Below are 12,250 nucleotides of genomic sequence, written 5' to 3'. Positions count from 1 at the left end.
ACATCAGCACCGCACTTGAAAAGGCATGGGATTGTTCAGTGCGCATCCTTCCATGAGAGTCAGATGCTCGATGTTTCCCATTCAAGGCCAGACCCAATACTGTAAAACTTGATGGATGAACTACTGCATTCCCACATGTGAGGACGTGGTTGTCGATCGTCCCTCATATCTGAACAATAATCCCTGGAAACTCCCCGAGCAAAGAAAATCCATGCACAGAAATTCACTCCACTGTTTGCTTCGGTGATGCATTTCACGAGCTCGAACATTCTCTCTGTCGCTACCATTGCATTCTATTCGCCTGCAGCAGTCTTGACCTTCTTCCTCTGTCTGCGCCATGGCTTCAGTCCAAATACCGGCTTCATATTTCTCTTTTTGCTCTCTTCGATTCGGATCTCTGGCGCAGCATTGAATCTTGCTTCAAGTCATGCCTCGTCCATTCAAGCTGCCAACTTGAACACGTCTGCTCTGGTCCTATCTTTCACCGGCATTGCTCCACTTATCCTCGCAGCTTTGGGATTGGTTTCCACAGTCCGCCTCGGAATGGTAAAGATCTATCCTACGACAATCAAATCGATTCATCTCTTTCCCCTTCGCGTCTTGGTTGTGGTAGCACTTGTCCTTTGCGACGAGGGAGCGATTGAATACGGCGCGAGCGTTGGCGCAAGTAGTCCAGAGACTTCTAGGATCCCAATAACATCTCGGATCGGCACAATAGTTTTCCTAGTCGTATCCATCGCAACTGCAATTGTCACAGCCGTGCTGTTCAGATTTCGCTGTCTTTTCGACGACTCAGGTCAATACATCTTATATGCAGTGGCTGTTTCGTTACCATTCATCGCCGTGAGGGTTCTGTTTGGGTTCCTGGGAGCGTGGACTCCGAATCCCGATTTTTCGTTCTTGGGAGGAAGTGTGCTGCTCCAGGGTTGTGTGTCGATTTGGCCGGAGATGATTGTAGTAATCATATATTCCGGAATTGGAATCATATCGCCTCGTCGCCCCAAGTTACCTGACCAGCCAAACGAGTCAGAGCAGAGGAAACCAGACCTTCGGAGAACGAAAATTGTACTTGTTAAGCCATGGAAAGTAGTGGACGTTGAGAAAACTCCCACCGTCATAACAGATGAGCTGGACGGGGACCAGGAACAGAGGGAGGGCAGTTCAGAGGGGAATTTAGATTATGCTAGTATTCAAGCAAGGTTGGGTGAGGATTTGCAGGATAGGACTCAGGAGACTTTCGTGCCTCGAGCCACGGCGATAGGTGAGAGGTACTTGGGAATTGTGACAAAAGACTATTTGCCGCCGTTGACGATGATTGATTCGGCAATTGTGTTGAATAAAGTTTTAACAAGTTAGAATCTACGACGGATAGGCTTCCAATCATAATCACCGAGAGATGTTAAGATCAGTGCAGTGGAGTGGTTTCAAGGACAGCTAGGAAGCTTGAGTGATCAACCATATCGGCGAGCAGTGTAGTGGAAGTCAAGCAGGAATTAAGAATTTAACATTTTGATATATGAACAGTAAAGCTCGATCGATAACTCTAATGCGCTCTCTGTGGTGCTAACTGCAGGATGTCAAGACGCAGTTCATCATACTATTCCCAGACATACCATTTTTAGAGTTTCTTTCTGGATAAGTTCTTCTGAGAGCCAACAATGGAAGGACGCATTTACCAGAGTCATCAAGCAAGCGGTTGCCTTCGTACTTGGCTTTCTCTGCTGCTGTCCCTTCTTCATGTCCTTCTCCACTTGGCGCTGTCAAGGCCTTGTCAAGCATGCTGACTTCGCACGAAAATGATAACCAAAAACTTATTCCAAATAAGTTGTCGTAGCCATCTTTTTGATAGGGATTGAAGCAAGCCTGAACGGACAAGAGCTATGAGGTCATGTGCTGACAAGTAGTTGTCAGACTGACGAGGCTCATGGTATGCGTAATGCGCCAATTCATTTCGGAAGTTAACTACAGGAAATGTTGGAATACTGCATTTAGTCCCGCATTGGGCCTGGTGAGCTGGGTGTTGATGTGCCAGCCAGATGGCCCCGGTGCATCCAGAGATAAGGTGAACGATTCACATGGATTGTACGGCCAGAGCGGTCTGTACATCAGCTAACTTAATCCTCAGACACAGTACAATGACGAGATCTCCCGGCAACTGCTGCAAACCATCAATGTATCCAAGTTGAAGGGGTTAGATTCGGAAGATGCGGTTTGCGACAGACTTGTTGTGGCGCCGAACTGTCAACTAGTGGCGACGAGCTCTTTGGCTGCTCCAAAATGGATCAATAACGAGATATAGAATCATAAGCATGATCAACATGTGTGGGAGTACAAGACGAGACGTGCTGGGGGTCGAGGCAATCACTGGCCCAACTTCATGTGGGGATCCTGCATTCGAAATCTTCTGTTTTGAACCTGTGGGATGCGGTGTGGTGAAATACACATAATCCAGACTCTGATGGATATGAGGGGGGAGGGGGTTTCCGCCGATCCACGGGGATTAAGCGATTGTCGGCCTCAAAATTAGTGCATTCCAATGCACTCCGCCAAGTAGCCCAATGTTAGGACTTATTTTCTTCGCATATGGCCGATGTCCTCGATTGAGCGTGATGCAGCATTATACAATATGGTGGACGTTGCCGAGTACTAGACCTCGAAATTACGATCTGATTGTGGCTTACGCCAGGACATGATTCCCAGGAAGTGGTTGGGTGCCTCAAGCTTCAGTGCATTCAATGCGCATGACGTATCGTACTGGAGGAAGATCTGGATGCAGCCGTATCCATTGCTCACTGGTGAGGCCGACAACATGGAGTACTCGGCGAAGCAAGTTACAGGGGGCCCAGTTTGGCGTGAGTCATTTCTGTAAAGCAAAGCCTCCTGCAAGCGTCGCGAAAGGATTACAGACAAGCCGTGTATGCTTTAGATCTCGTTACAAAGCAGACTGCCAGAAAACAGCGAGGTAGTGATAAATAAGCCAGCCCCCGATACTCTCTTCCCCTTGCTGCTCATAAGTCGTGATCATCTGCAATATCATCAGGATGGCTTCCAATTCCCAAAACACATCGGAAAGCAAGCCTGGTCCAGACACAGATTCTCGAATCAACCCTTCGGCTGTTGCTAACAGTCCATGCACTACTAGCTCGAGAGTAGTAGTTGTCGGCATATATGGACTTCCGGGGTCTGGTAAGACGTTTTTGCTGAACTTGTTGAGCTATGAGCTTCGCAGAGAGCTTTTCGAGTTCTATGATGGATCCGAGATGATTGCCAAGATCTCCCCTGGCGGTCTTGAAGGATTCCAGAGACTAGAGGAGGGCGAGAAAGTACAATGGCGCCAGCTTGCCATTGATACAATTCGGGAAGAGTGTGCAAATAGTGGACGAGTTGCCGTTGTCACTGGACATTTCATGTTCTGGCCAGAGGAGGAAGCTGGAACGCCAATATATACCCAAAATGACCTTGAAACCTTTACGCACATTCTTTACTTGGATACTCCTGTCCAGGTTGTCTTGCAACGTCGTCAAGGTGACATGACGAGACATCGCCCTTCTATGTCCTTGAGCCATCTATCGAAGTGGCAGGAGGAAGAAAAGACACAGCTGCGCAATCTCTGCCGCAATCATGGAATTCTATTCTCGCTTGTCTCACAGCAGGCGACACTACTAGACAAGGTCTTGATGCTGCTACGTGATTTCCAGTCTCATACAGAGGACTACAACTTGTCTCTTGCCGAAAGCTTTCTGGATGAGTCCGTAGTGGCTGGACAAACCGAGCTGAGGACAGTATTGGTACTGGACGCCGACAAGACCTTGGCTGCAATGGATACCGGCATGTTGTTTTGGCAGAAGGTGCACGCTTCTCAGCAAGGAGAGAGGGACGGCCCTTTGAAGGCGTTGTTCAGTAGCTCGCTGGGTTACTCTTACACGGCCTTTCGCCAGGCAACTTTGATGTATGAAGAGATAGCTGATGACGAGAGATTTGATTCCATCTGCCATGAGGTGGCATCGATGGTGACCATGTATCCCGAATTTGCGATCCTATTGAAATTGGTGATGAAAGAGAGGCATGTTGGTGCAGTGATTATTAGCTGTGGATTGCGTCGGGTTTGGGAGAAGGTGTTGGAGAGAGAAGGGCTCTCCCAATCGGTCAAGGTCATCGGCGGAGGACGTATCGCAGATGGCTTTGTCGTTACAGCTGGATTGAAGGCGGCGTTAGTGGCTCGTTTGCAGAATCACCACCAGATGTATGTTTGGGCGTTCGGGGACAGCCTGCTCGACTTGGAGATGCTGAGCACGGCAGACCAGGCTATTGTTGTCGTGGGCGACGAGAAGACCAGAAGCAGAACGATGGACTTGGGGTTGTTCAACGTAATCCGAGATGGTCGTCTCCAAGCACGCCAGGCTGTGCTGCCTAGCGATTCGATGCCTCGTCTAAACACCAGCATGCTTCCCTTGATTTCTATAGTGGATCCGGATTTTGTCGATTCTATCTTTCGCCTCCATACTCGACAAGCTGGCATCAAAGTGCATCACGCAACGGATCGGAACAGTACGAAGCTCCTGATGACGCCGATGCGAGATGCAAATGTTAGTGGTCCAGCCTTGAGGGAAACTCATCGCCGTGTCGGAAATTATCTAGCCACCGTCTTTTTGACTTGCGTGGTTGGTATCGAGGAGATTCCGATATCTCACGTACAGGGTTATCATACAAGCGGCTATCGACTGCTAAACGAGCAAAAGACATCGATTGTAGCGCTCATGCGCGGCGGAGAACCGATGGCTCTCGGGGTTAACGAGATCTTCCCGTTGGCTATGTTTGTTCATGCAAGCTGTCCAGAAGACATCAAGCCCCACCATCTGCAAGGACAATCTACTGTTGTGTTAGTGGACTCGGTGGTGAATAATGGCACAACCGTGGTACAGTTCGAGCAACATGTACGCAGATTGAATCCCACTATTCGCGTCGTGATCATTGCCGGTGTTGTCCAGGCGCAGTCCGTCTCTGAGGGTAGCCCTATCTGTCGGCTTGCTCGCAGCCAGAAACTTGATATCATCGCCCTTCGCCTCTCCGATAACAAGTTTACTGGTAGGGGCACCACCGATACTGGCAATCGTCTCTTCAACACAACGCATATGCCATGAGAATATAAAAGATCTGTAAGTACTGAATATTATGAGACAGAGCTTTTGGCTGATAACGGTGCCAGTCGAGAGCTGGCGCGGTGAGGGCAAGGGTGTCAGAACTCAGAACCAGCTATGATGCTCCAGAGATGCTAGGAAATGAAAGTCTTTTGAGAATGATTAGTCTTGTTTACACGTAATAGCAAAGAATATACGGAGCCTTACAATGTCATTCCTCCGGCATCCTATTCCACTTGTATACATGCAGTTCTTCGTTGCCCCAATTGCCGACGTGTGATCATGAATGCCTATGGCAGGAGTGGCCAAACTCGTCGCAGACGATAACTGATTCGCCTGAAATTCACCGGATCAATTTGGTGACGTCGAGCGACCTCCTCAAGCTTGTGGTCCTTGCTGGGATTCACCACCTCACGCACCTGACTATAATGAGGAGTGTTGCAAAGAATAGCGACCGTTCGGTAGAAACTCCAACGTGACGTATACTTTGCTAACATGTACGCGTATACCAGGACATGACGAGAGGCCACGAAGCGGGGTAGCTGTCGCACAGGGAAGCCATCACACCGAGCTCGATTGATGGAGAAGAACACGTCCGACGTCTCACTGAGCTTTCGCAAAGGCGTGTTTGCTGCCCGACGCTCTCGCAATTCCTCCCGAAGTCGGTCTTTGTACCAGGACTGTGGGGACTGTAGCGATAGCCCTAGCATTTTATGCCATCGTCTCAGAAGCACGTCGCCTAGATGGCGCATTATCGTACAGCGAGTTTGCAATTTCTGACAGGCCAGAGGTTCTTTTCTTTGGATCGTCAAAATAAAATTAAGGCAGCTCCGTGGGCAACAGATATGTAGTACAAAAGCTTACATGATATATGAGTCAGCACGAACAGCGAATACAACAGGAGCGTGACTGCTTTCGTGGGGGCGATTGCTCTGGTAGGGGCGATTGCTTTGGTAAAAGTAATTGCTTTAGTAAAGGCGAACAACTTTGGCAAAGGCAGATGAGTTACATAGGTGCTGACAGGTTCTGATAAGGGCGGACTGTTTTAGTAAGGGTAAAAGACTTTAGTAAGGACAGAGAGTTAAGTAGTAGTAAAGGGTTTAGTAGTAGCAGAGGGCTTTAGGGGTAGTAGAGCTTTCGTAGTGACAGAGCTTTAGTAGTGACAAAGCATTAGTGGTAGCAGAGAATTTCGGTGGGGGCAGAGCTTTAGTGAGAACAGAGGATTTTGGTAGTGACAGTATTGTTCACTCAACCTTGCTTACTTCTTCCTTCTTCCATATCTCTTGAGCTTCTCAATATCCCCGTGCCTTTGGGAACTCCTCGAGGTCTGTACGACTCTTCTAGCCCTTCTACCCAATTGCACTAGCCAGCCCCTTCGTATTCAGTTTGTTGTCAGACGCCACCCTTGCACTACTTCGACTCTTCAGAGCCTTGTCGTTCGCGATAAAGTATTTTCAAATTAATCGATCCCGATTTCCTCTTGCGCCGTTGAGCCAGAAAGGGTTGAGGTTTGGGTTATATTTGTTTCTAACTACGCTAGCTTGCGACGAGTGTTTTTATCTCTCTCTAATAGTCTTGAAATACAGAAGGACTATACTAATAATACAGAGGGTAAGAGCCTGAAGGTGTCAGGGGTACAGAAGGTAGAGTACTAAGACAGAAGGAGATAATACAGGGTAAGTGGAGTGTGTACCAAAGGGTAAGTAAAGTGTGTATCAGAGGGTAGGCGTAGTGTGTACCAAAGGGTAGGTAGAGTGTGTGCCAAAGGGTAGGTAAAGTGTGTACCAAGGGGTAGGTGTAGTGTGAGTCGCAGGGTAGGTAGAGTGTGTACCATAGGGTAGGTGTAGTGTGAGTCGCAGGGTAGGTAGAGTGCGTACCATAGGGTAGGTAGAGTGTGTACCAAAGGGTAGGTAGAGTGTGAGTCGCAGGGTCGGTAGAGTGTGTACTATAGGGTAGATAGAGTGTGTATCACAGGGTAGGTGAAGTGTGAGTTACTTAGGGTAGGTGAAGTGTGTGCCGTAGGGTAGGTGTCGTGTGTGCCGTAGGGTAGGTGTAGTGTGTGTTATAGGGTAGGTGTAGTGTGTGCTGTAGGGTAGGTATAGCGTGTGTTATGAGCTACCTACGTGCTAGGATCGAGGTTGCAGCGATTCCTCGAGCCTGAGTTAGGGTGCTAGCGATATACCCGTCTAACCACTTAGCCCTAGAGTGCCCTAATAGGCCCTGTAGGGCCTTATAGGTCTTCGCTGTTTCGGCTTCCATTAGGCCTCCTGCCGAGAAGATCAGGGGGTGAAATACAGGGCCTAAGTCGCTGTATTTAAGCCGTTTAGCGTTTGCTGCCTCTGATAGCGTAGCATAGGCTTCTTCGCGTGCTGAATCCTTGTTGATTGCTACTATTTGAACGTCGTAATAGTGCCTAGAAGTACCTATAAGCACTGAAAAATCCGGTCGTTGGCTGTTTTCTAGGGCTATAGGCGTTCTAGCTGGCGTAGGCTCCGATTCCACTTTAAGGTCTTCCCGGCTAGAAAGGGTAGTAATAAATGCACGGGTAACCTGGTTATGGCGTATAATCCAGCGTCGTTCAGCACCTCTACAGGTGTCTTCGTGGCCTATTTGAGGGTAGGCTCCACAGGCGGTACAGGGCGAAATAGGGGGCTTTACAGGGAGTAAGAGCCTAGTCCGTAGTGCTTCGGTAACTGTAGAATCCGCTAAAAGGTGGTGTTTTTGCGTGGGCAGGGTTCTAAGCCAGTATCGTCCGAGGTAGCTAGCGTTCTCAAGCTTCGATTTTAGCGCTTGTTTTGATAGGGTAGGTAGAATCTTCTCTTCTAGGTCTTGGTTAACGCTAGAGAAGACCTCTTGGGCTGTCGGTACAGGGCGTCCAGGGGGTTCCGGGTAGAGATTAGGGCATATAGCCACTAGAATCGATCGAGAGGCTTCCTTAGCTGCCCTATAGAGCCCTGGGGCTAATAAGGCGTGTATAGGGAGCCCTAAGCCTCCCTCTCTCACTGGAAGAGAGAGTAAAGCCTGGCGAATTAGGGTAGTCTTCTCCCCTGGCTCCCTAGCGATTAGGGCTTGTACAGCGTACTTGATTCGTAGGTCCGCTAACCTCCAGAGGTCTAGTAGGTCTTCCGAGTACAATTGGCGCTGTAAGTGTCGTAGGAGTAGGTGTATACTACCCCGTAGGAGTAGGGTAGCGTGTTGTTTAGGGAGGTCTCGTAGGGTATATAGCGCTGTAGCGAGAGTGTCGATTTTCCCCTGGAGGAACGTTCGGCGGTGTGCTACAGGGCCTATAAAGGTCCCTAAGGCCTTAAGTCCAGTGGTTTGTAACTGGGAGATAGGGCTTTCGGTGCTCTTTTGGCGGTTAAGAGCTACTGGAGAGTCCCTGAAGGCTTCTATAACTACAGGGAGTAGTGCTGTAGTTTCAGGGCTAAGGATATAGATATCGTCCAAATAAGCTATAATTGTAGCCTTCGGTAGGGTCTTTTGGAGGTGCTCTAGCAGGGGGCGGATCGCTAGAGAGAATAAGAGGGGGGCAATAGGGTCTCCTTGGCGTACTCCTTCAGCGCTTGCTAGCGTGTGGCCTTCGTTTGTTACTAGCACTGAAGGCTGGTTATAGGCCCATTTAGCGGTCCGATAGAGAGTAGGGGCGTATTTAGCGACTGCAGCTGCTATTGAGGTTCGTCCGATTCGGTTATAAGCGTTGATAAGGTCTAAGGAGGCGATTTGCTGAGTTTTTAGGGTATTTGGGCCGGTAATAGCGTCGTCAAGGAGGAAGATTATAGGCTCTACACCACCTGGGGTGCTAACGCCTAATTAGCAGGGTAGAAGCATAGACGGCTTGAAGGAGCTGATAAGGATCGCTTTTAGGGCTACCTTATAAATAAGGTCCCCTATAGCGATCGGTCGCACACCTCCGTCAGGCTTCTGAAGGCCTATAAGTCGGGAAGCACATAGGAGGTCGACCCCTGGAGCTGTACCCTGTCGAATCATATTCGCTAAGTGTGTAAGCGCTATAGTTACAGGGGAGTTTTCCGAATTTAGCGCTATATCAAGTAGCGGGCGGGTCCAGCCGCTGAGGCCAGGGGCTTTCTCTCTATTAATCGATCGAATAGCCTGTCGTATCGTTTCAGGGGTGATATTTTGCCCCGGGGAGGGGTTAGCGTTACTGAAGGGGTTATTATGCCCTATAGGGTGCTTCGAGTATAGCGTATTTAGCGTCTCTGGAGTGCTAGGAGCTAGAGGCGTAGGGTCGATTAGGGCTCTAGAGGCACGCCCTATATAGCCTTTTTCCAGAAGCTTAGTCGCTCTTTTGGCGGGGGAGTCGTTTGAGGGGGTAGGGGGTTCAGGGGGAGGTCCCTGAGTTTCAGGGATATCCGGTATAGTCGTAGGGTAGGCTTTCAGCGTTTTAGCGAGCTCTTCCTTCTGTAATCCTAGGCCGAGAACCCTGGGAAGCAGTAAAAAGTCCAGTAATTGCTTCTCTCTAGGCTGCCGTAAGAACGCTAAAGCCGCTCGATTAGCGGCCTCTGTAAATAGCGCTGCTTGCCTGGCGTGGAGACGTGTTTCAGGGACCTTAATAGTGCTATATCTCATGAGGGATTGCATATAGGGGTTTCTTAGCGCTGAGCTTATAGCGTTCAAGTGGTCTTTAGCGCTCTCGTCTAGGGGTGTAGGCGCTGAGGAAGCCTGTGGGTGTAGGGGTGTAGGTGCTGAGGTAGCCTGAGGCTGGGGGCAGTGGATCGATTGTTGTAATCCAAAGGGTAGCTCAGATGTGAGGGGGTCGGTAGGGCGTTTTAGTGTTGACGTTCTAGGGCGTTTAGGCGCTGAAGATGCTGTGCCTTGTGTTGATATAGGGCGTTTAGACGCTGTAGGCCCTATAGTACGGCCCTGGAGTGTTGGGTTACAGGGTAGGCTAGGTGTGGAGGTTTCGCAGGGTAGGTGAGTTGTGGTTTTTTTAGAGGGTAGGTGAGTTGTGGTAGTTTTGGAGGGTAGGTGATTTGTGAGGGGTAGGTGTGTTGTAGGGGTGGTTGGGGGAGAAGAGCTTATTATTATAGGCTCTTTAGCGTGAGAGGGTGCTGAAGCTTGGGGAGCTTTAGGGGGTGATTCTAGGGGTGAGTAGCTTCGGTTGCTTATAGGGGAGCCTACTCGTGATAGTCGAGGGAAGTAGGGGCTATCAGAGGGTAGGCTAGGTGTGGTAGGCGTCTTATCGGTAGGTGTAGTTGGTATAGGCGTTGAGATAGCGTCTTCAAAGCTAGGGGTAGGGGACGATGGCGCTGTAGAGGCACTATAAAGATCTTCGTCGGACGAGCTGTCTTTGATTATAGGCTCTATAGGCTGCGTAGGGCCTATCTTTTGGCGTGTCGTAGGGCGTTGAGCCCCTGGGGAGGGTGTTCTTGCAGGGCGTTTAGTGGACGGCTTCGGGGGTATATAGCCTGTAGCGACGATTTGGGCGTATGTAGGTGACGTAGAGCCTGTAGGCGTGGGGGGTCGAGAGCCTGGGAGGGAGTCTGGTTCAGGGCCTGTAGGGCCGTCGTACGCTGGGAGTATAGCGTCTACTTCCCCTGGAATCGAGTACCAAATACCCCGTGGGGTCTGAATCCTTCGGGTGCCTGTAGGGAGGTCGGGGCCTAGAGCCGTAGGGTACTTGGAGCCTGTAGGTACTGACGGTACAGGGGTCTTAGAGCCTGTAGGTGCTGAAGGTGCGGGGTACTTGGAGCCTGAAGGCGTAGGGTGCTTAGAGCCTGTAGGTGTTGAAGGTGCGGGGTACTTGGAGCCTGGAGCCGTAGGGTGCTTGGAGCCTGCAGGTGCTGAAGGTGCGGGGTACTTGGAGCCTGGAGCCGTAGGGTGCTTAGAGCCTGTAGGTGCTGAAGGTGCAGGGGTCTTGGAGCCTGCAGGTGCTGAAGGTGCGGGGTACTTGGAGCCTGGAGCCGTAGGGTGCTTAGAGCCTGTAGGTACTGAAGGTACAGGGGTCTTAGAGCCTGAAGCCGTAGGGTGCTTGGAGCCTGTAGGTGCTGAAGGCTTAGAGCCTAGAGGGGTGGCGGTAACTTGGGCGTAGGTAGGCGATTTAGGGCTATTTGGTGCTGAAGTTACAGGGGACGGAGAGCCTGTAAAGCCTGGGTAGATATCGAATGGGGGGCTTGGTAGGGGTGGAGGGGTACTGAGATTTCGGCTTGTAGGTGCTGGAGGCGACTTATACAGGCCTGTAGCCCCTGGAGCTGTAGGGTATTCAGAGCCTGAAAGGCCTAGAGAGGCTCTGGCCTTAGGGGTAGCGGCTCGAAAGGGTGCTAGTAGCTGAGGGAAATCGATTACAGGGTAGGGGGTGCCTATAGAATCGTTGATTTCAGCGTCTAAGGGTGCTGAGGCAGAGGGGGTAGTATGGATTCGGTGCTGCGTTGATACCCTAGAGCTACCGGTGATTCCGTGGATTTTAGCGCTATGAGTCTTAATCCCGTGGGCTCCTTTACACGCTGTAGCACAGGTAGGGCAGGGAACAAGGCCTATAGGCTGTAATTGAAGCTCTGTAAAGGAATCAGTAGGGTGTTTTTTACGAATATGATCGAGAATATCGATATATTCATTTTTACACGCGGGGCATTCGAACAGCATAGTAAAAGAGGGGTAGAGGGGTAATTGCGGGGTAAAGTGCGGGGTAAAAATCAGGGGAAATATGAAAACTTAGTGATTTATCAGTAGAATTGCGAGATAACTTATAAAAGTGATGATATCTCGAAAACTAGCCGGTAGAATCGATTTTTAGACGGTGGGAATTGATCCTTAGGTGCTGAAATAGGGGGGTAAGTGAAGAATTAACGGTAAAAAATCGGAGAGGGCGACGGTGAGGTAGGCGCTAGTAAGGTAGGCGCCGGTAAGGTAGATAGGAGAGGCCTAGGGTAAGGCTTAGGGCAGGGATAAGGTAAGTATAGGGTCGATAATAGTAAAGTAGTTGAGAGAGTGATAATTCAGAAGGATAAAGTGAGAGAGTAATAAGGTAAGAGAGTAATAGTTTAGAAAGATAAGGTAAGAGAGTAATAATAGTCGAGAGAGTGATAATCGTCGAGAGAGTGATGATAGTTAAGAGAGTGATGATAGTTAAGAGAGTGATGAAGAGTGAATAATCG

General features: G+C 49.7%; 3 protein-coding genes across 3 annotated transcripts; 2 read left to right on the top strand and 1 right to left on the bottom strand.

The window, feature by feature from the left end:
• Positions 1-246: 246 nt before the first annotated feature.
• On the top strand, positions 247-1,356 carry ONS95_002100 (uncharacterized protein; the record flags this gene model as incomplete). Its single annotated transcript, XM_058495336.1, has 1 exon — positions 247-1,356. The coding sequence occupies one exon, from the start codon at positions 247-249 to the stop codon at positions 1,354-1,356; it is 1,110 nt and encodes a 369-aa protein (XP_058354063.1).
• A 131-nt stretch (positions 1,357-1,487) lies between these two features.
• ONS95_002099 (uncharacterized protein) lies at positions 1,488-5,368 on the top strand. Its single transcript, XM_058495335.1, has 2 exons — positions 1,488-5,156; positions 5,207-5,368. Exon 1 carries the CDS (start codon positions 3,042-3,044, stop codon positions 5,139-5,141), a length of 2,100 nt encoding a protein of 699 aa, XP_058354062.1. The 5' UTR covers positions 1,488-3,041; the 3' UTR covers positions 5,142-5,156; positions 5,207-5,368.
• Positions 5,369-10,180: 4,812 nt separating this feature from the next.
• ONS95_002098 (uncharacterized protein) lies at positions 10,181-11,738 on the bottom strand (the record flags this gene model as incomplete). Its single annotated transcript, XM_058495334.1, has 2 exons — positions 10,181-10,222; positions 10,278-11,738. The coding sequence occupies 2 exons, from the start codon at positions 11,736-11,738 to the stop codon at positions 10,181-10,183; spliced, it is 1,503 nt and encodes a 500-aa protein (XP_058354061.1).
• Between the last annotated feature and the right edge of the window lie 512 nt (positions 11,739-12,250).

This window comes from Cadophora gregata, assembly GCF_030347475.1.
Source record: "Cadophora gregata isolate MNR1 chromosome Unknown scaffold_11, whole genome shotgun sequence".
NCBI classification, from domain to species: Eukaryota; Fungi; Ascomycota; class Leotiomycetes; order Helotiales; family Ploettnerulaceae; genus Cadophora; species Cadophora gregata.
This window is presented reverse-complemented; position numbering and strand designations above follow the sequence as displayed.

Bases quoted from the DNA above. Each gene is read 5' to 3' on its own strand.
- ONS95_002099 (XM_058495335.1), top strand. From the start codon at position 3,042: ATGGCTTCCAATTCCCAAAACACATCGGAAAGCAAGCCTGGTCCAGAC.